The sequence below is a fragment of the Microtus pennsylvanicus genome, chromosome 1 (genome assembly GCF_037038515.1).
Source record: "Microtus pennsylvanicus isolate mMicPen1 chromosome 1, mMicPen1.hap1, whole genome shotgun sequence".
In the NCBI taxonomy this organism is placed as follows: domain Eukaryota; kingdom Metazoa; phylum Chordata; class Mammalia; order Rodentia; family Cricetidae; genus Microtus; species Microtus pennsylvanicus.
In genome coordinates this window covers 146,953,135-146,975,216 of record NC_134579.1, presented here as the reverse complement: position 1 = coordinate 146,975,216, position 22,082 = coordinate 146,953,135, and the positions used below count along the sequence as shown (strand labels likewise).

The 22,082-nt window shown below is 39.8% G+C and overlaps 1 protein-coding gene across 1 annotated transcript in view; it reads right to left on the bottom strand.

Annotated features, from left to right (window-relative positions):
- LOC142856609 (vomeronasal type-2 receptor 26-like) overlaps positions 1 to 3,356 on the bottom strand; it is a 236,154-nt gene extending 232,798 nt beyond the window's left edge. Inside the window, exon 1 of the mRNA XM_075984354.1 lies at positions 3,148 to 3,356. Within this exon, the coding sequence (XP_075840469.1) occupies positions 3,148 to 3,356 (209 nt within the window). The remainder of the gene's footprint in view (positions 1 to 3,147) is intronic.
- Positions 3,357 to 22,082: the final 18,726 nt, after the last annotated feature.

The following is a 22,082-nucleotide window of genomic DNA, read 5'->3' as shown; positions in this document are numbered from 1 at the left end:
TAACCAGAGTTAAAGATGCTCTGATGGAGGTGGGTCTTGTATTTATCTGTTGCTTTCATTGGTTAATTAATAAAGAAAACTGCTTGGCCCTGATAGGACAGAAAATTAGGTAGGTGGAGTAGACAGAACAGAATGCTGGGAGAAAGAAGCCAAGTCAGGCAGTCGCCATGATTCTCCCACTCCGGACAGATGCAGGTTAAGATCTTCCCTGGTAAGCCACCTCGTGAGCTACACAAATTATTAGAAATGGGTTAGATCAATATGTAAGAGCTAGCCAATAAGAGACTGGAACTAATGGGCCAGGCAGTGTTTAAAAGAATACAGTTTCCGTGTAATTATTTCGGGGCATAAGCTAGTCATGTGGGCAGCAGGGTGCCGGGGACATAGCCCTGCCGCTCCTATTACTACAATGCTCAATAGCCTAAGATTTCACATGGGTTCTGGGAATCAAACTCAGATCTTCATGCTTGCACAGCAGACACTTCACCAACTCAGACATTTCCCCAGACCCTAAGACCTTCACTTTCGGATTCTCCTGTCTCTGTCTCCCATGGTAGATTTTAAACATTCACATCACCAAAAAATAAGTATGCAAAGTGATGGGTTTGTGAATGAAATAAGCTTGATAAATCATTCTATAATGTATACATTTATTACAATACAGCTCTGTGCCCAATACACACATGCAATTATTACTCACTGGATTAAAATATAACATGGGATTGGTATGGTAACAAACACTTGTGATTCCAGTACTAAGGATTTGGACGCAGGAAGATATTGAGTTCTAGGCTAATATCATCTACACAGTATAGCCCTCTCTCAAAAAAATTAAAATAAAATAAAAGAGAACTCAAGGACAAGCCAGTATGGCCAATGTGTTGGTTCGTGCCTGTAGTCCTGTGTTTGAGGACTAGTCCGAATTATACAAGGAGTTCCAGAGTAGTCGGAACATAAATTGGGATACTGACTCCAAAAAAAAGTAATATAGCTCTCTCTCCTCAAGCCAGGCAAGATGCCCAAGGGAAAGAAGGCCAAGGGGAAGAAGGTGGCCCCGGGCCCCGCCGTCGTGAAGAAGCACGAGGCTAAGAAGGTGGTGAATCCTTTGTTTGAGAAGAGGCCTAAGGTGCACCCACCCACTGAGAAAATGGAGCTGATCTACTGGGAGCTCACCAAGGCCAGCTGGACTGTGACTGAAAAAGCATGGGTTAAAACTGGACTCTCTGAACATGGCGAACAATGAGGGCTGATGAGAAGCCAAGGACAATGGCACGGGGTTTTGATCCTACTTCATTTTCTGGCTTTGTGGCAGCCTAGCCAGTTTGGATGTTCACCTTCCTAGATATGGACAGATGGGGGAGGACCTAGGACTTACCACAGGGCAGAGAACCCTAACTGCTCTTTGGACTGGAGACGGAGGGGGAGAGGAGTGGGGGGAGGGGGAGAAGGGTGGGAGGAGGGGGAGGGAAATGGGAGGCTGGGAGGAAGTGGAAACTTGTTTTTTTTCTTTCTTTTCTCAATGAAAAAATAAATAAATAAATTTAAAAAAAAAGAAGAGGCCTAAGAACTTCAGCAATGGGCAGGACATCCAGCCGAAGAGAGATCGTCAAATGGCCCTGCTACATTCGGCCGCAGCGAGAGGGCCATCCTCATAAGCGGCTCAAAGTTGCTCCTGCCATTAACCAGTTCACCCAGGCCCTGCACTGGCAAACAGCTACTCAGTGGTTAAACTTTCCCACAAGTACAGGCCAGAGACAAAGCATGAAAAGAAGCAAAGGCTGCTGGCCCGTGCTGAGAAGAAAGCTGCTGGGAAAGGTGATGTCCCAACTAAAAGACCACCTGTCCTTCGAGCAGGCATCAATACAGTCACCACTTTGGTAGAGAACAAGAAGGCTCAGTTGGTAGTGACTGCCCATGACATAGACCCCACTGAGCTTGTAGTCTTCCTGCCTGCCCTGTGTTGGAAGATGGCAGTCCCCTATTGCATCATCAAAAGAAAGGCCAGGCTGGGGCGGCTGGTCATAGGAAGACGTGCACCACTGTTGCCTTCACACAGGTTAACTCGGGAGACAAGGGTGCTCTGGCCAAGCTGGTAGAAGCTATTAGGACCAATTACAACGACAGATATGATGAGATCTGCCGCCACTGGGGAGGCAATGTCCTGGGTCCAAATCTGTGGCTTGAATTACCAAGCTGGAAAAGGCAAAGGCCAAAGAACTCGCCACTACACAGGGTTAAATGTACTGCTGAGTTTTCTGTACATAAATATAATTACAAACCTTTAACAATACAAATGATGTCAAATATGAAACACAGTAATAAAAAAATCTCATCCATTTGTAATTGAATAAAAAATGATGGATGTTACTTTAAAAACCACTCTTAAATGGTTTTTGATACGAGACTCATCATGTTTCCCAATCTTGCCTGGAACTAATAATACTCCTGCCTCAGCTTTCTGAGTGATAAGAGTACAGCCATGTACCCTATGCTCAATTAAAAGCAATAAAGCTAAATACAAATGTTTAAAAAGGCTTGTTTTGGAAACTACAGTATATTGCAAATGCTGGAATGATTATATCCAAAAGTGGAACTGTTCATATGGCTAACGTCATGAGCTGACGTCATGGACTGAATATGGTGGTGCAGCCCATCATCTCATCACTGGGAAAGGGGAGGCTGGAGATCAGAAATTCAAGGTCATCTATGACTACCTAGTGAATTCGAGACTCCATGATGCTTAGAAAAAATAACAAGCAAAAGGAATACAACACAGAGGAATCACAGAGACTGATAATTGATGAAAATCTATTATTTACACATTAATCCATTCAGCAAACACACCTACATAGACACTATTTTAAGAACCAAGGATATACAGAAGAATCAAGAAGCCCTACCTGGCCTGTGGAGGGCAGACATTACACCCAGTACAAGAGCACCCATACTTCAGTCCAGTGCAAACAACAAGGACAGACAGACGGAGGTGATGTAAAAGGAGAGCAACAGAGATACAGCATGGATACACAGAGAAAGGTGGTGGCCATCTAGCTGGGACTCTGAGAATCAACCCCTATCCAAGGCTTCCACAACCTTGTAAGGCTGCTTCTGGGTTTCAGAGACTCCCATTCCACATCCAACACTTACTCTGAAGCCAGCAGTCCTGATGGTGGGACAGTGAAGTCAGACAGGGTATCAATAGAGAGATCAAAGATGGAGAAGCTGCCTCCCACAATTACATCCCCAGGACGGTCAAAGTGAGGCCTCTGCCTTGGCAAAAGCCAGGCTCTTGGTGAGGAAAAAGCAGACACAAAGACACAACCAAAGAGAACAGGAAAGAGAGTACACAGCCACATGCCTGCTGGGCACCAGGCAATCAGTGACAGGACAGCCTCATATGGAGCAGTAGCTTACAGTGAAAGGGGGCTTATATCTGGGAGGATTCTCTCGATCAAGGACCTGAGGCTAAGATCACACTGGGAATTCTAGGTTTACAGACTGTGAGGAGAATATTGGTCACAACATGGTGGAGGTGGGTGACCACTAAATCCCAGAGTCATTAAAAGTTTTATTCCCTTCTCCTGGGTCTTCTTACACTCTTTGCATCCAAGGTCACAGTTCTGGGCATCATTTGCAGACTACAGGAAAGGCAGCAATGGGTCTGATTGTCTCCTGAGGGACTTGCGAGCCCAGGAGCAGCTGTGCTCAGGACAATGTTTGGTAGAGAAACCCCAGGTGAGTACAAGAAGCAAACAGCCCAGTAGCTGAAGTGAAATATTTAGCACACTGTTCACACTCTACAGCCCCTGCATAGACCCTCCATATGTCTCCACTGTGTTGATCCACCAATCCATGTTCAGGGTGGTCTTTGCTGTTCCTTAAAAATTTTTCAGAAAAGTTTATCTAGCACAATTTGGAAATACACACAACCAAACAGCAGAAAACAATATCCATGTCTTTGTAGAGCCATTACTCATCTTCCCAAGGTACTGAGCCTTTTTGTCTATGATTGAAAAACAAATTCCAAGGTTGCCAAGGTTGTTTTCAGGTAAATTTACTTGATACACAAGCCTGATGGCCTGTGTGTGATCCCAAAAATCATCATAAAATTAGGAGACCGCAGACCATCGATTAAAACCTACAAGCTACAAGTCCCACTCTACCCTCAAACTCTTCTATCCCCAGTGACCTCAGAGGAACTCTTAAACATAGATTCCAACTACAGAGCAAAAACGAAGAGAGGAATGCTGAAAAATAAAGTATGACTGCACAGAGTGGACCAAGAGAACGAATTGAGAGCAGACAAAGAGAATGAGCCAAGGGAGACCACAGCAGTTCACTGAGACACAGCAAGTGACAGAACAGAGTGGATCCAGAACATTTCCCAAAGACACTGCAAGGATAGGACTAAGAGGCAAAAACACTGCCAGCACCAAGTAGTGAAAGAGATGGGAAGATGTCAATAGAAAGCAACATGGTAACACCAGAACCCAATTTCACACAACAGGAAGACTTCATCATCCTAACCCAGAAGAAGGAAAACAAAATTATTTGAAATGTAACTTTATGGGAATAATGGAGACCATTAAAGAGGAAATGAAAATTTCCCTCAAAGAAAGGGAGGAAAAAACAAACAAAAAAGTTGGAAGAAAACAATAAATCTCTTAAAGAAACCCAAGCTGTACCAGAAATCGCATCGAAGAGGTGAGTGTGTACCTGACCGGCCAGCAGATGCCCCAGAAAGGGAGCACAGATGCCCCTCAATCCCCTAAACTTTCTGGTCATTCAGCAGGGGCTTCTTTCCCCAGCTACTGCCTCCCTCTTCCTATCACATCCCAGCTTGCTCCCAGGTACCCCTTTTCTTCTAAGGGGTCATAAGATCCCCCCAACTCAGCCTGTTTTGGGGCTGAGGCTCTTGGGACAAAGTGGTGAGTGCAACCAGGCAGGAGGTCCTTTGTTTCACTGAGCCTGCACACACCAAGCCCAACCTTTTGTCTGCGAGGTCCCTGGCCAGCAAGTGGCCCAGATCCTGTACCAGAAGAGCCTTTGGAGAGCATTTGAAGGAAGAGATGGGTAGGCGCCAGTGCAAGAATTCCTCAAAAATCTGAAAAAACAATATGATAACACCAGAACCCAGAGAACATACAACAGGAAGACTTGAACACCCGATTCCAGAAGAAGTAGAAAAAATAGACATTATGAAAGTGATAGAGTCCCTTAAGGATGTGAAAAACTTCCTTAAAGAAGTGGATGAGAAGAATAACAAAAAGTTTGAAGAATTGAGTAAATGCCTAAAAGATACCCTAGGAAACCAAGAAAAAAACAATCAAACAGATAATGGAAACAGTTCAAGACTTGAAAACTGAAATGGGGGTAATGAAGAAAACACAAACTGAGAGATGGCTGGATATGGAAAATCTAGGTAAACAAACAGGGACTACAGAGGCAAGCATCACCAAAAGAATTCAAGAGATAGAAGAAAGAATCTCAGATGCTGAAGACACTATAGAGAAAATAAATGCACTGATCAAAGAAAACGGAAAATCCAACAAATTCTTATCACAAAATATCTAGGAAATCGGGGACACCATAAAAAAACCAAAACTAAGAATAATAGAGGAAGAAGGAGAAGAAGTACAGCTCAAAGGCCCAGAAAATATATTCAACAAAATTATAGAAAAAACTTTCCCAACCTAAAGAGGGATATTTCTATGAAGGCACAAGAAGCATACAGAACACCAAATAGACTGGATCAAAAAAAATATCCCCTCACCATACAATATTCAAAACACAAAACATACAGAATAAAGAAAGAATATTAAGAGCTGAAAGGAAAAAGGTCAAGTAACTTATAAAGGGAAACCTATCAGACTTACACCTGACTTCTCTATGGAAACCATGAAAGCCAGAAGGTCTTGGATAGATGTGCTGCAGAAAATAAGAGACCATGGATGCAAGCCCAGACTACTATACCCAGGCAAGCTTCTTTTCACCATATATGGAGAAATCAAAATATTCCAGGAAAAAAACAAATTTAAACAATACGTAGCCACAACTCCAACCTTACAGAAAGTAATAGGAGGAAAATCACAACTCAAGGAATCCAACAATGCCCACAATAACTTAGACATATAACAACCCTTTACCAGCACAACTCAAACAGAAACACACAAACTCTACTACCAAAATAAATAAATAAATAACCAGCATTAACAACAATTGGTCGTTAATATCACTTAATATCAATAGACTCAATTCACCTATAAAAAAGCACAGGCTAAGAGATTGGATGCGCAATCGGGATCCAACATTCTGCTGTTTACAAGAAACACACCTCAACCACAAAAACAGACATCTACTCAGAGTAAAGGGTTGGAAAAGGTTTTTCAATCAAATGGACCTAAGAAACAAGCAGGTGTGGCTATACTAATGTCTAACAAAATTGACTTCAAAATAAAATCAATCAGAAGAGATGGAGAAGGACAAGTTATACTCATAACAAGAACAATTCATCAGGATGAAGACTCAATCCTGAATATCTATGCCCCTAATATAAAAGCACCCACATATGTAAAGGAAACATTACTAGAACTCAAAGTACACATCAAACCCCACACACTAATAGTAAGAGACTTCAACACTCCTCTCTGATCAATACACAAGGCAATAAGACAGAAACCTAACAGAGAAATAAGAGAATTAATGGAAGTAAAGAATCAAATGGGGTTAAGACATCTATAGAACATTCCACCCAAATAGGAAAGAATATACTTTCTCAGCATCTCATGGAACCTTCTCGAAAACTGACCACATACTAAGTAACAAAGCAAACTTCCACAGATACAAAAAAAATATTAGTAACCACCTGTGTCTTATCAGATCACCATGAAATAAAGTTAGAATTTAACAACAATGCTACTCCCAGAAAGCCTACAAATTCATGGAAACTGAACAGTCAACTACTGAACCATACCAGGATTAAGGAAGAAATAAAGAAAGAAATTAAAGTCTTCCTGAAATTCAATGAAAATAAAGACACAACACATCCAAACCTATGGGACACTATGAAAGCAGTGCTAATAGGAAAGTTCATAGCTCTAATTGCCCACATTTTTAAAAAAAAAGGAAAAGCTCACATAAGAGACTTAAGAGCACAACTGAAAGCTCTAGAAAAAAGAAGCAGACACACCCAGGAGGAGTAGAAGGCTGGAAATAATCAAACTGAGGGCTGAAATCAACAAAATAGAAACACAGAAAACAATCCAAAGATTCAATGAAACAAAGAGCAGGTTCTTTGAGAAAGTCAACAAGATTGACAAACCTTTATTCACACTAATCAAAAGGCAGAGAGAGAAGACGCAAATTAACAAAATCAGAAATGAAAAGAGGGACATAACAACAGACACTGAGGAAATTCAGAGAATCATTAGGTCTTACAACAAAAGCTTATATGTAACAAAGTTGGAAAATGTAAAAGAAATCGACTTGGTTTTTAGATAAATACCATTTACAAAAATTAAATCAAGACCAGGTGAACAATTTAAATAGACCTATAAGTCGTGAAAAAATAAAAGCTGTCATAAAAAATCCTTTCAACCAAAAAAAGCCCAGGACCAGATGGTTTTAATGCAAAATTTTATCAGAACTTCCAAAAAGAGCTGATACCTATACTCCTTAATGTGTTTCACATAATAGAAAGAGAAAAGTCATTGCCAAACTCTTTTTATGAAGCTACAGTTACCCTGATTCCAAAACCACAAAAGACCCAACCAAGAAAGAGAATTACAGACCAATCTCACTCATGAACATCAATGCAAAAAATCTCAATAAAATTCCGGCAAACAGAATCCAAGAAAACATCAAAACAATTATTCATTACGATCAAGTAGGCTTCATCCCAGAGATGAAGGGCTGGCTCAAGCATATATATAAACTGAAAGAAAAAACCATAGGAACATTTCATTAGATGCTGAAAAAGCATTTGACAAAATTCAAAACCCCTTTATGGCAAAGGTTTTGGAGAGGTTAGGAATACAAGGATCATACCTAAATATAATAAAAGCAATACATAGCAAGACAAAAGCTAATATCAAATTAAATGGAGAGAAACTCAAAGCCATCCCAATAAAATCAAGAACAAAACAAGGCTGTCCACTTTCTCCATATATCTTCAACATAGTGCTTGAAGTTCTAGCAACAGCAATAAGACAATACAAAAGGATCAAGGGGATTCTAATTGGAAAGGAAAAAGTCAAACTTTTGTTATTTGCAGATGATATGATACTGTACATCAGTGACGCCAAAAACTCTACCAAAGAACTCCTACATTTGATAAATAACTTCAGTGATATGGCAGGTTACAAGATCAACTCGAAAAAAAATCAGTAGCCCTCCTATACACAAAGGATATAGAAGCAGAGAGGAAAACCAGAGAAACTACACCTTTTACGATAGCCACAAATAGCATAAAATATCTTGGGTAACTCTGGCCCAAGAATTGAAAGATCTATATGACAAGAACTTTAAATCTTTGAAGAAAAAAACTGAAGAGGACACCAAAAAATGGAAGGATCTCCCCTGCTCTTGGATTGGGAGGATCAGCATAGTAAAAATGGCAATTCTACCAAAATCAATCTATAGATTCAATGCAATCCCCATCAAAATCCCTTCAAAATTCTTCACAGATCTGGAGAAGACAATAATCAACTTTATATGGAAAAACAAAAAACCCAGGATAGCCAAAACAATCATATACAATAAAGGATCATCTGGAGGCATTATCATCCCTGACTTCAAACTATATTACAGAGCTACAGTATGAAAATAGCTTGGTATTGGCATAAAAACAGAGAAGCCGACCAATGGAATCGAATAAAAGACCCTGATATTAACCCACAAACCTATGAACACCTCATTTTCGATAAAGGAGCTAAAAGTATACAATGGAAAAAAGACAGCATCTTCAACAAATTGTGCTGGCAAAACTGGATGTCAATCTGTAGAAGAATGAAAAAAAATCCATATCTATCACCATGCACAAAACTCAAGTCCAAATGGATTAAAGACCTCAATATCAGTCCGAACACACTGAACCTGATAGAAAGGAAGTGGGAAGTACTCTACAACACATGGGCACAGGAGACCACTTCCTACGTATAACCCCAGCAGCACAGACATTAAGGGCCTCATTGAATAAATGGGACCTCCTGAGGCTGAGAAGCTTCTGTAAAGCAAAGGACACTGTCACTAAGACAGAAAGGCAACCCACTGACTAGGAGAAGAGCTTCTTCAACCCCACAACTGACAAAGGTCTGATATCCAAAATATATAAAACACTCAAGAAGCTAGACTTTAAAATGCTAATTAACCCAATTAAAAAATAGGGCACTGAACTGAACAGAGAATTCTCAACAGAAGAAGTTCAAATGGCCAAAAGACACTTAAGGTCGTGCTCAACCTCCTGAGTGATTGGGAAAATGCAAATCAAAACAACTTTGAGATACCATCTTACACCTGTCAGAATGGCTAAATACAAAAACACCAATGATAGCCTTTGCTGGAGAGGATGTGGAGTAAGGGGCACACTCATCCATTGCTGGTGGGAATGCAAACTTGTGCAACCACTTTGGAAATCAGTGTGCCGGTTTCTCAGGAAATTCGGGATCAACCTACCCCTGGACCCAGCAATACCACTCTTGGGAATATACCCAAGAGAGGCCCTATCATACAACAAAAGTATATGCTCTACTATGTTCATAGCAGCATTGTTTGTAATAGCCAGAAGCTGGAAACAACCTAGATGCCCTTCAATCGAAGAATGGATGAAGAAAGTATGGAATATTTACATATTAGAGTACTACTCAGCAGTAAAAAACAAGGACTTCTTGAATTTTGCATGCAAAAGAATGGAAATAGAAAACACTATCCTGAGTGAGGTAAGCCAGACCCAAAAAGAGGAACATGGGATGTACTCACTCATATTTGGTTTCTAGCCATAAATAAAGGACATTGAGCCTAAAATTAGTGATCCTAGAGAAGCTAAATAAGAAGAACCCAAAGAAATACATATAGGCATCCTCCTGAATATTAACCTTCATCAGGCAATGAAAGGAGACAGAGACAGAGACCCACATTGGAGCACCGAACAGAAATCTCATGGTCCAAATCAGGAGCAGAAAGAGAGAGAGCACGAGCAAGGAACTCAGGACCGCGAGGGGTGCACCCACACACTGAGACAATGGGGATGTTCTATCGGGAACTCACCAAGGCCAGCTGGCTTGGGTCTGTAAAAGCCTGGGATAAAACCGGACTAGCTGAACATAGTGGACAATGAGGACTACTGAGAACTCAAGATCAATGGCAATGGGTTTTTGATCCCACTGCACATACTGGCTTTGTGGGAGCCTAGGCAGTTTGGATGCTCACCTTACTAGACCTGGATGGAGGTGGGTGGTCCTTGGACTTTCCACAGGGCAGGAAACCCTGATTGCTCTTTGGGCTGACAAGGGAGGGTACTTGATTGGGGGAGGGAGAGGGAAATGGGAGGCGGTGGCGGGAAAGAGACAGAAATCTTTAAGAAATAAATAAATAAATAAAAATTCAATGCAATCCCCATTAAAATCCCAACAAAATTCTTAACAAACCTTGAGAGAACAATAATCAACTTTATATGGAAAAACAAAAAACCCAGGATAGCCAAAACAATCATATACAATGTAAGTTCTTCCGGAGGCATTACCATCCCTGACTTCAAACTCTATTACAGAGCTACAGTAATAAAAACAGCTTGGTATTGGCATAGAATCAGAGAAGTCGACCAATGGAATTGAATAGAAGACCCAGATATTAACCCACAAACTTATGAACAGCTGATTTTCAACAAAGGAGCTAAAAGTATACAATGGAAGACAGAAAGCATCTTCAACAAATGGTGCTGGTATAACTGAATGTCATCCTGTAAAAGAATGAAAATAGATCCAAAACTATCACCATGCACAAAACTCAAGTCCAAATGGATTAAAGACCTCAATATCAGTCCAAACACATTGAACCTGATAGAAGAGAAAGTGGGAAGTACCCTACAACAGATGGGCACAGGAGATCGCTTCCTATGTATAACCCCAGCAGCACAGACATTAAGGGCAACATTGAATAAATGGGACCTCCTAAAACTGAGAAGCTTCTGTGAAAAAAAAGGACACTGTCATTAAGACAAAAAGGCATCCTACTGAATGGGAGAAGATCTTCACCAACCCTGCATCAGACAAAGGTCATATCTCCAAAATATATAAAGAACTCAAGAAACTAGATGTTAAAATGCTAATTAACCCAATTTAAAAAATGGGGCACTGAGCTGAACAGAGAATTCTCAACAGAAGAAGTTCAAATGGACAAGAAACACTTAAGGTCATGTTCAACTTCCTTAGCTATTAGGGAAATGCAAATCAAAACAACTTTGAGATACCATCTTACACCTTTCAGAATGGCTAAATACAAAAACACCAATGATAGCCTTTGCTGGAGAGGATGTGGAGTAAGGGGTACACTCATCCATTGCTGGTGGGAATGCAAACTTGTGCAACCACTTTGGAAATCAGTGTGCCGGTTTCTCAGGAAATTCGGGATCAACCTACCCCTGGACCCAGCAATACCACTCTTGGGAATATACCCAAATGATGCCCAATCATATTACAAAAGCATTTGTTCAAGTATGTTCATAGCAGCATTGTTTGTAATAGTCAGAACCTGGAAACAACCTAGGTGCCCCTCAATGGAAGAATGGATAAAGAAAGTGTAGAATATATACACATTAGAGTACTACTCAGAAGTAAAAAACAATGACATCTTGAATTTTGCATTCAAATGGATGGAAATAGAAAACACTATCCTGAGTGAGATTACCCACTCAAAAAGATGAATATGATATGTAGTCACTCATTTGTGGACTGTAGCAATAAACTAAGGTCATTAAGCCTATAGTTCACAAGCCCAGAGAAGCCAAATAACAAGGTGAACCCAAAGAAAAACATTTCCTCCTGGAAATTGGAAATGAACAAGACTGTGGGGCAAAATTTGTGAGCATGGGGGTGGGGGCAGGAGTGGGGGTGATATTGGGGAAAAGGGAAGAGGGGGAGAGGGAAGGCACAAGGGAAAGACTGGCAAGAGCTTGGCGGAGTGAGAGGCTGGAGATGGAGGAAAGGCGCATATAGGAGCAGGGAAGAAGATACCTACATTAAGAGATCCATTTTAGGGTTGGCAAGAGACTTGGCTCTAGAGGGGATCCCAGGTGTCCACGGGGATGTCCCCAGCTAGGTCCTTGGACAGCAGAGGAGAAAGTGCCTGAACGGTCCTTGCCCCACTATCACGCTGATGATTATCTCGAATATCACCATAGAATCTTCATCCGGCGACGGATGGAGATAGAGACAGAAACCCTCATCAGAGCAACGGACTGAACTCCCAAGGTCCAGTTGAAAGGCAGAAGGAGGGAGAAAATGAGAAAAGAAGTCAGGACCGAGAGGGGTTGGTCCATCAACTGAGGCAGTGTGCTCACCAAATACAGCTGGACTTGGTCTGAATGATCATGTGATCAAACCAGACTCTCTGATTGTGACTGACAATGGGGGCTGACTGAGAAGCCATTGTTAAAGGCACTGGGACTTGTTTTTATGGCATGTTCTGGCTTTTTGGGACCCTAGTCTATATGGATGCACAGCTCCCTAGGCCTGGATGTAGGGGAGAAGGCCTTGGACTTCCCACAGGGCAGGGTTCCCTGCCCTCTCTGAAGCAGGGTGGGAGAGGGAGAGGGGGGTGTGGGGGAGCTGGAGGGAATTGGGAGGGGGAAAGGAAGTGTAAATAATTGAATGAAAAATAATAAATAAATGAATAAAATCAAGAGCAAAAAAAGAAAAGAAAGAAAGAAACCCAAGTAAAAACAACCAAACAGTTAAAACAGTTCAAGACTTGAAGACTAAAATAGAGTCAATAAATAAAATACAAGTCGAGGGAATTCTGGAAATGGAAAATCCTTGGCAAATGAACAGGAACTACAGAGGCAAGTATAACTTACAGAATACAAGAGATGGAAGAGATAATCTCAAGTATTGAAGATACTATACTGGAACTGAATAAGCATGTGATAAAACCAGACTCTCCGAATGTGACTGACAATGGGGGCTGACTGAGAAGCCAATGATAATGGCACTGGGATTTGATTCTATTGTATGTACTGGCTTTTTGGAAGCCTAGTCTGTTTGGATGCTCACCTTCCTAGACCTGGATGGAGGGAGGAGGGCCTTGGGCTTCCCACAGGGCAGGGTTCCCTGACTTCTCTTAGGACTGGAGAGGGAGGGGGAGAAGGGAGAGTGGGGGGAAATGGGAGGAGGAGAGAAGGTGGAAATTTTTAATAAATAAATAAAAGAGAAAATAGATTCATCAGTCAAAGAAAATGACAAATCCCACAAATTCTTAACACAAAACATCTAGGAAATCTGGGATACCATGAAAAGACCAAAACTAAGAATAATAGGGATAGGAGAAAAAGAAGAAATCCAGCTCAAAGACACAGGAAATATATTCAATAAAATCATAGAAGAAAAGTTTCCAAACCTAGATAAAGATATACCTATGAAGGCACAAGAAGGTAACAGAACACCAAATATATTGGACCAAAAAAAAACCCTCACCATATAATACTCAAAGCACAAAACATACAGAGTAAAGTAAGAATGTTGAGAGTTGTAAAGGTAAAAGCTCAAGTAACATATAAAGGCAAACCTATCAAAACTACACCTGACTTCTCAATGAAAACCATGAAAGCCATAAGGTCCTGGACAGATGTGCAGCAGACACTAATAGATCAGTGATACAAGCCCAGACTACTATATCCAGCAAGGTTGTTTATCAACATTGATGGAGAAAAAAGATATTCCATGCCAAAACCAGATTTAAACAATACTTATCCACAAATCCAGCCCTACAGAAAGTACTAGAAGGAAAACTTCAACCCAAAAAAGATAAGTGCACCCACAAAAACAAAGGCAACAAGAAAACCTCACACTAGCAAGCCCCCCAAAATGGACACACTACCACAAAATACAAACGCTACAACCACAAACAACAATCACTAATCAATAATATCTCTTAATATCAGTGGACTTGATTCACCTATAAAAAGACTGACTAAGAGAATGGTTATGAAAGCAGGATCCATCCTTCCGCTGTATACAAAAAAAAAAACACATCTGAACTTCAAAGACATTACCTCAGAGTAAAGGGTTGGGATAAGATTTTCCAATCAAATGGACCTAAGAAACAAGCGGGTATAGCTATCCTAATATCTAACAAAATAGACTTCAGACTAAACCCAATCAGAAGAGATAGAGAAGGACACTTAATACTCAGAACAGGAACAATACATCAAGAAATCTCAATACTGAACATTTATACCCCAAATACAAGGGCACCCTCATATGTAAAAGAAACATTACTAAAGCATAAATCACATATCAAACCACACACACTCGTAGGAGGAGACTTCAACATCCCTATTCTCCTCAATGAAAAGGTAAACCAGACAGAAACTTCATAGAAAAATAAGAGAAATAACATGTTATGACTCAACATTTCACCCAAACACAAAAGAATATACCTTCTTCTCAGCACCTCATGGGACCTTCTCTAAAATTGACCTCACATTCAGTAACAAACCAATCCACAACACATACAAAAAAAATTAGAAAAAAAAACCCTGCATCTTATTGGATCATAGGGTTAAAGGTCAGAATTTAACAACACTAATTGCAGAAAGCCTACAAACTCATGGGACTTGAAGAGTTCTCAATTGATCCACACCTGGGTAAGAAAGATAAAGAAAGAAATAAAAGACTTCCTAGAATTCGGTAAAAAGAAGGCAACAACATACCCAAACCTACAGGACACTATGAAATCAGTGCTTAGAGGAAAGTCCATAGGACTAAGTGCTTACATAAAGAAATCAGAAAAATCTCACACAGTGACTTAACAGAACACCTGCAAGTTCTAGAACAAAAGGACGCAGACTCACCCAAGGGAAGTAGAAAACAGAAAATAATCAAATTGAGGGGTGAAATCAAGCAAATGGAAACAAAGAAGACTATACAAAGAATCAATGAAACAAAGAGCTGATTCTTTGAGAAAATCAACAAGCTAGACAAATTCTTATCCAAACTAATCACAAGGCAGAGAGTGGACATCCAAATTCACAAAATCAGAAAGGAAAAGGGAGACAAAACAACAGACACTGGGGAAATCCAGAGAAGCATTAGGTCATACTAATGCCTATACTCTACAAAATAGGAAAATGTAAAAGAAATGGACAATTTTCTTGATAAGTACCACATACCAAAATTAAATCAAAACCAGGTGAACGATTCAAATAGACCTATAACCTGAAAGGAAATAAAAGCAGTCATCAAAAGGCTCCCAAACAGAAAGTTCAGGACTGGATGGTTTCAGTACAGAATTCTACCAGAACTTCAAGAAAGAGATAATACCTATACTTCTCAAAGGGTTCCACATAATACAAACAGAAGGAACATTGATAAACTCTTTATAAGAAGCTACAATTACCCTGATACCAAAACCAAAGACTCAATCAAGGAAGAGAATTAAAGACCAGTTTCCCTCATCAACATTGATGAAAAAATACTCAATAAAATTCTAGCAAACTGAATCCAAGAACACATAAAAAAAAATCATCCATCATGATCAAATTGGCTTTATCCCAGAAATGCAGGGCTGGTTCAACATACAAAAACCTATCAATGTAATCCACCATATAAACAAACATGCCCATCTCATGAGATGCTGAAAAAGCATTCGACAAAATGCAACACCCCTTCATGATAAAGGTCTTGAAAAGTTCAGGAATACAAGGAACATATATAAACATAATAAGAACAATAAACAGCAAACAGACAGTCAATATCAAATTAAATAGAAAGAAAGTCAAAAAGAATCCCCTAAAATCGGGAACAAGACAAGGCTGTCCACTATCTCCTTATCTATTTAACACAGATCTTGAACTTCTGTCTAGAACAATAAGACATCAAAAGGAGATCAAGTGGGATACAAATTGGAAAAAAAGAAGTCAAACTGTCACTATTTGCAGACAATAAGATAGTATGCATAAGTGACCACAAAAACTCTACCAGGGAACTTATACAGCTGATAAATATCTTCAGTAATATTGCAGGATACAAGTTCAATTCAAAAAAATCAGTAGCTCTCCTATATACAAATAATGAAGAAGCTGAGAAAGAAATCAGAAAAACATCACCCTTCACCATAGCCACAAATGACATAATATACTTGGGGTAACACTAACCAAAGAAGTGAAAGACCTGTTTGATAAGAACTTTAAGTCTTTGAAGAAACAAAATGAAAAAGATACCTGAAAATGAAAAGACTTCCCATGGTCTTGGATAGGTAGGATCAACATAATAAAAAATGGCAATCCTGCCAAAAGCAATCTATAGACTCAATGCAATCTCCATCAAAATTCCAACACAATTCTTCACAAACCTCGAAAGAAAATTACTCAACTTCATATGGAAAAAAAAAAGGATAGCCAAAACAATCCTGTACAATAAAGGAAATTCCAGACACAATCGCCATCCCTGATATCAAGCTCTATTATAGAGCTACAGTAATGAAAACAACTTGGCATTGGCATAAAAGCAGACAGGTTACCAATGGAATCAAATAAAAGATCCAGATATTAATCCACACACCTATAAAGACCTGATTTTTCACAAAGAAGCTAAAATTATATAATGGAAAAAGAAAGAATCTTCAACAAATGGTGCTGGCATAACTGAATGTCAACATGTAGAAAAATGCAAATAGAGCAGTATCTATCCCCAAGCACAAAACTCAAGTCCAAATGGATTAAAGATCTCAATAAAAATCTGACCAACCTGAAATAGATAGAAGATAAAGTGGGAAGTAGACATCAATGCATGGGCACAGGAGACCACTTCCTAAACATAATCCAAGTAACACAGGCACTGAGAGCAATTATAAATAAACGGGACCTCTTGAAACTGAGAAGCTTCTGTAAAACAAAGGACACAGTCAATGACATAAAAAGGCCATCTACTGAATGGGAAAAGATCTTCATTAACCCAACATCAGACAAAGAATTGATCTCCAAAATATATTTTAAAAAACCTCAAAAAATTTTGCATACAAATGGATGGAAATAGAAAACACTATCCTGAGTGAGGTAAGCCAGACCCAAAAAGAGGAACATGGGATGTACTCACTCATATTTGGTTTCTAGCCATAAATAAAGGACATTGAGCCTAAAATTAGTAATCCTAGAGAAGCTAAATAAGGAGAACCCAAAGAAATACATATAGGCATCCTCCTGAATATTAACCTTCATCAGGCAATGAAAGGAGACAGAGACAGAGACCCACATTGGAGCACCAGACTGAAATCTCAAGGTCCAAATCAGGAGCAGAAGGAGAGAGAGCACGAACAAGGAACTCAGGACCACGAGGGGTGCACCCACCCACTGAGACAGTGGGGTTGATCTATTGGAAGCTCACCAAGGCCAGCTGGACTGTGACTGAAAAAGCATAGGATAAAACTGGACTAGCTGAACATAGCGGACAATGAGGACTACTGAGAACTCAAGAACGATGGCAATGGGTTACTGATCCTACTGCATGTACTGGCTTTATGGGAGCCTAGGCAGTTTGGATGCTCACCTTACTAGACCTGGATGGAGGTGGGTGGTCCTTGGACTTCCCACAGGTCAGGGAACCTTGATTGCTCTTCAAGCTGTTGAGGGAGGGGGACTTGATCGGAGGAGGGGGAGGAAAATGGGAGGCGGTGGCGGGGAGGAGGCAGAAATCTTTAATAAATAAATAAATTTTAAAAAAATAATAAAAAAACTCAAAAAATTAGACATCAAAATTCCAAATAATACAGTTAAAAATGGGATACAGAACTAAACAGACTATTCCCAACAGAATAATCTCAAATGGCCAAAAGACATTTTCAACATCCTTAGCCATCAGGAATGCAAATCAAAACGACTCTGAGATAACATCTTACACCAGTCAGAATGACTAAGATCCAAAGCACCAATGATAGCTTATGCTGGAGAAGAAGAGGAGTAAGGGGAAAACTCATCCATTGCTGGTGGGAATGCAAACTTGCACAACCACTCTGGAAAGCAGTACAGCGGTATCTCAGAAAATTGGGAATCAACCTACCTCAGGACCCAGCAATACCACTCTTGGGCATATACCGAAAGGATGTAAAATCACACTACAAGGACATTTGTTCAACTATGTTCATAGCAGCATTATTTGTAATAGCCAGAACCTAGACACTACAGAGATTCCCCTCAACTGAAGAATGGGTAAAGAAAATGTGGTACACTTATACAATGGAGTAGTACTCAGCAGAAAAAAAAAACAATAACCTCTTGAAATTTGCATTCAAATCTATGGAACTAGAAAAAAATCATCCTGAGTGAGGTAACCCAGACCCAGAAAGATGAACATGGTATGTACTCAATCATAGGTGAATACTAGCTGTAAAGCAAAGGAAAATGAGCATATAGTCTATGACCCTAGAGAAGCTAAATAACAAGGTGAACTCTAAGTGAAACATTTATAGATCCCCCTGAATAGGGGAAATATTCAAGATCTCCTGACAAAATTGGCAGCATGGGGGAGGGGAAAGGGAAGTCAGAAGGGGAGGAGGAAATAAGAAGAAGAAGGGATAGGAGAACTTGAGGGAACAGGATAGTCAAGATGGAAGAAGGACAGAGACGAGAGCAAGGAAAGAGATATTTTGATTGAGGGAGCCATTATGGGGCTAGCAAGAAACCTGGCACTTGAGATATTCCCAGGAATCCACAGGATGACCCCAGCTAAGACCCTAAGCAACAGTGGAGAGGGTACCCAAACTGGCCTTTCCGTGTAGATAGACTGATGGCTATCTTTTTTAGTTTGCTTTGTTTTGTCTTGACTTTTTTGATGACTATCTTAAATGTCACCATAGAAACTTCATCCAGCAACTGATGAAAACAGGGGCAGAATCCCACAGTGAAGAGTGGAAGGAATGAGAATATGAGCAAAGAGGCCAAGACGATGGTGGGTACACCCACAAAAATAGCTTACACAAACAACTAAAAGGGAGCTCACCAACCCTGGCCTGGCAAGGAAGGAACCAGCATAGGACCAAACTAGACCCTCTAAATGTGGGTGACATTTGTATGGCAGGGGCAAAATTCGGGGCAACTAGTAGTTGAACCAGGATTTGTCCCTGATGCTTGTACTAGCTATTTAGAACCCATTCTCTTTGGATGGGTACCTTGATAAGCCTGGATATATTGGAGAGGGCCTTGGTCCTTTCTCAGAGCAATGTGCCTTACCCTTGCTACAGAGTGGCTGATGGTGGTGGAGAAGGTAGAGGGAATGGGAGGAGGGGAGGCAGTGGGAACTGGGATTAGTATGTAAAATGAAAAGAGAGTTTGTTTTCTCTTTTGAAAAACATTTAAAAACAAAAAAATATGTATAAGACTCTGAAAACAAATTAGGAGAGAACAAACTCCATACACTAGTCCTCTGACTCAACATGAAAGATATGACATACACATGTGCATGCACACACACACATACACATACACGCACACACATACACAGCGTCTTAAATATAAAATAGAAATATTCAAGTAAGGAGACAAATTCCAAACTGTTATTTCAATAGATAAATATAATTCTCCAACACAACCATAATCCCCATATGAAGTAAAAAATAGAGACAAAAATATGGCTCAGCATTTAGCAGGTAAAGGAAGTCTGACAACATTCATTAAATCACCAGGTCCCTCACTCAATGGTCAGAAAGAAAACTGACTTCTGAAACTCACCCTCTGACCTCAACATAGTGCTTTGACAATCGCATGACCAAAATCATGGATGGAAACAAGCACACCAATCTACCATCAATAACTATATAAATTACAATCAAATAAATAAAAACCTGCAACACTCCAGTTCACTGATATTTCAGCTCACACTTATTTCATTTCCACTTTCAATAGTTTGATTTTTTTCTTAGAAATCAGAATATAAACCTCGCATTTTGTAATTAGTGAATATTATTTTTAATACAAACTTTATTGAGACATAATTTACATAGTATACAATTCATTCAGTTATATTATGAACATTTTATGTATGGGAGCACACATAAAATCCCAGCACTCAGCAGCCTGAAGAAGAAGATTGTTACAAGTTATAAACCAGCCTTGTTGATGTGGGAAGAACCTGTTTCAAATAAAAAATTTTTTAAAAAAAGATGACAATTGAGACATTTCATTGTATGGACTGCTAAGTTAAACCAACATAAAAGTATCTTGATTCCAAAATTTGAGTTTAAGAATATGTTCGTTTTGAAAAGAGGTTTTTCTTCTGTTTTCGCAGAAGATGAGAACCTGTGGATTGCTTCCAGACCAATGTGGTATGATAGACTACGCCCCCTGAAAGGTTGCGTGAAACCCCTCAAAAAATTACTTCGCCCAATAAACAGCAGGAAGCAGTTTGGAGAAAAATAACTACACCTATATTTCCAAATATTGTCTATAAATGTTTGTTTATATTTAAAGGGGGATATGATATAAATATGAATAATTTGCATTGTATAGATCTTGGTTTATTGATACAAATTTAAGGTAAATTTTGTTATATGGTACATGTATATTTCTGCCCTTGATTAAGGTAGTTATTTAATGTAGTTCATTTAAAATGTAATATATAATTAAGAAATATAGGCTAATAGATAATCATCTATAATAGGCAAGCTTGTAATCATGTTAGTTAGATTTCTAGATGTATAGAGATATATTTCAGTTAGTTAGGTATTCTTCAAATCTTTCAGAGACCTTCAGAATATGGCATTTAAAATGTTTTAAAAATTTGGAACTTTGCATGTCAGTGAGACACATCTGTTCATGGCAGCACCAATGTACTTCAAGAGGAAGATGGGCATTGAAGAGGCTCCTTATGGAGTCTGTTAGATGAACTGGATATGCAGGATCCACAGAGAAATTACTGAACTTGCCTAAAGGTAAGACTAATCCTTCGGGGTTCCTGCTTCATGAAAGAGTCTGCGAGACATTAAGAGGATGCAAAAGAAAGTGACAGGCAAACTGCCAAGATAGGCATACCTGTCTTTGAAATTTCCTGCTTCATGGAAAAGTCTGCTGGATACTATGAGCCTGTAGACTGAAGATGGATGTCCCAGCGGTACAGAAGAATTTTGGGAGACTGTCCAGGCAGTAAAATGTCTCTGTCAATTCTAGAGTTTTGGACATGGCTTAAAATGTACCTCCCTTCATGTTTACTTGGGTAATAATATATCCTTCTGGAGTTTTTGATGAAGTTGGAAAATAGATAGTTATAGTTATAGTTTTCCTTAGTTATAATAAAAGATAACGTAGATATAAATATTGTAACTGTAATTCTTGCTAGAATTTTACTGTTAAAGCCCTCCTTTTTATTTAAACAGAAAAGGGGAAATGGTGTGGGAGATCCTTCTGTCTATGTGATGAGTTTCTTAGTTAATAAATAAAGAAATTACTGGGAGGTGGTGGCACATGCCTTTAATCCCAGCACTCGGAAGGCAGAGGCAGCCTTGAGTTCAAGGCCAGCCTGGTCTACAAGAGCTAGTTCCAGGACAGGCTCCAAAGCTACAAAGAAACCCCATCTTGACAAACAAAAAAACAGGAAGAAAGGAGGGAGGAAGGGAGGGAGGGAGGGAGGGAGGGAGGGAGGGAGGGAGGGAGGGAGAGAGGAAGGAAGGAAGGAAGGAAGGAAGGAAGGAAGGAAGGAAGGAAGGAAGGAAGGAAGGAAGGAAGGAAGGAAGGAAGGAACTGCCTTGGCCTGTTGATAGGGCAGAAGTTAGGTAGGCAGGGAAGACAGAACTTAATGCTGCAAGAAAGAAGGGCAGAGTCACAGGAATCCATGAAGCTGCTGCCACTGGAGACAGGTGCTCTGAAACTTTGCTGATAGGCCACG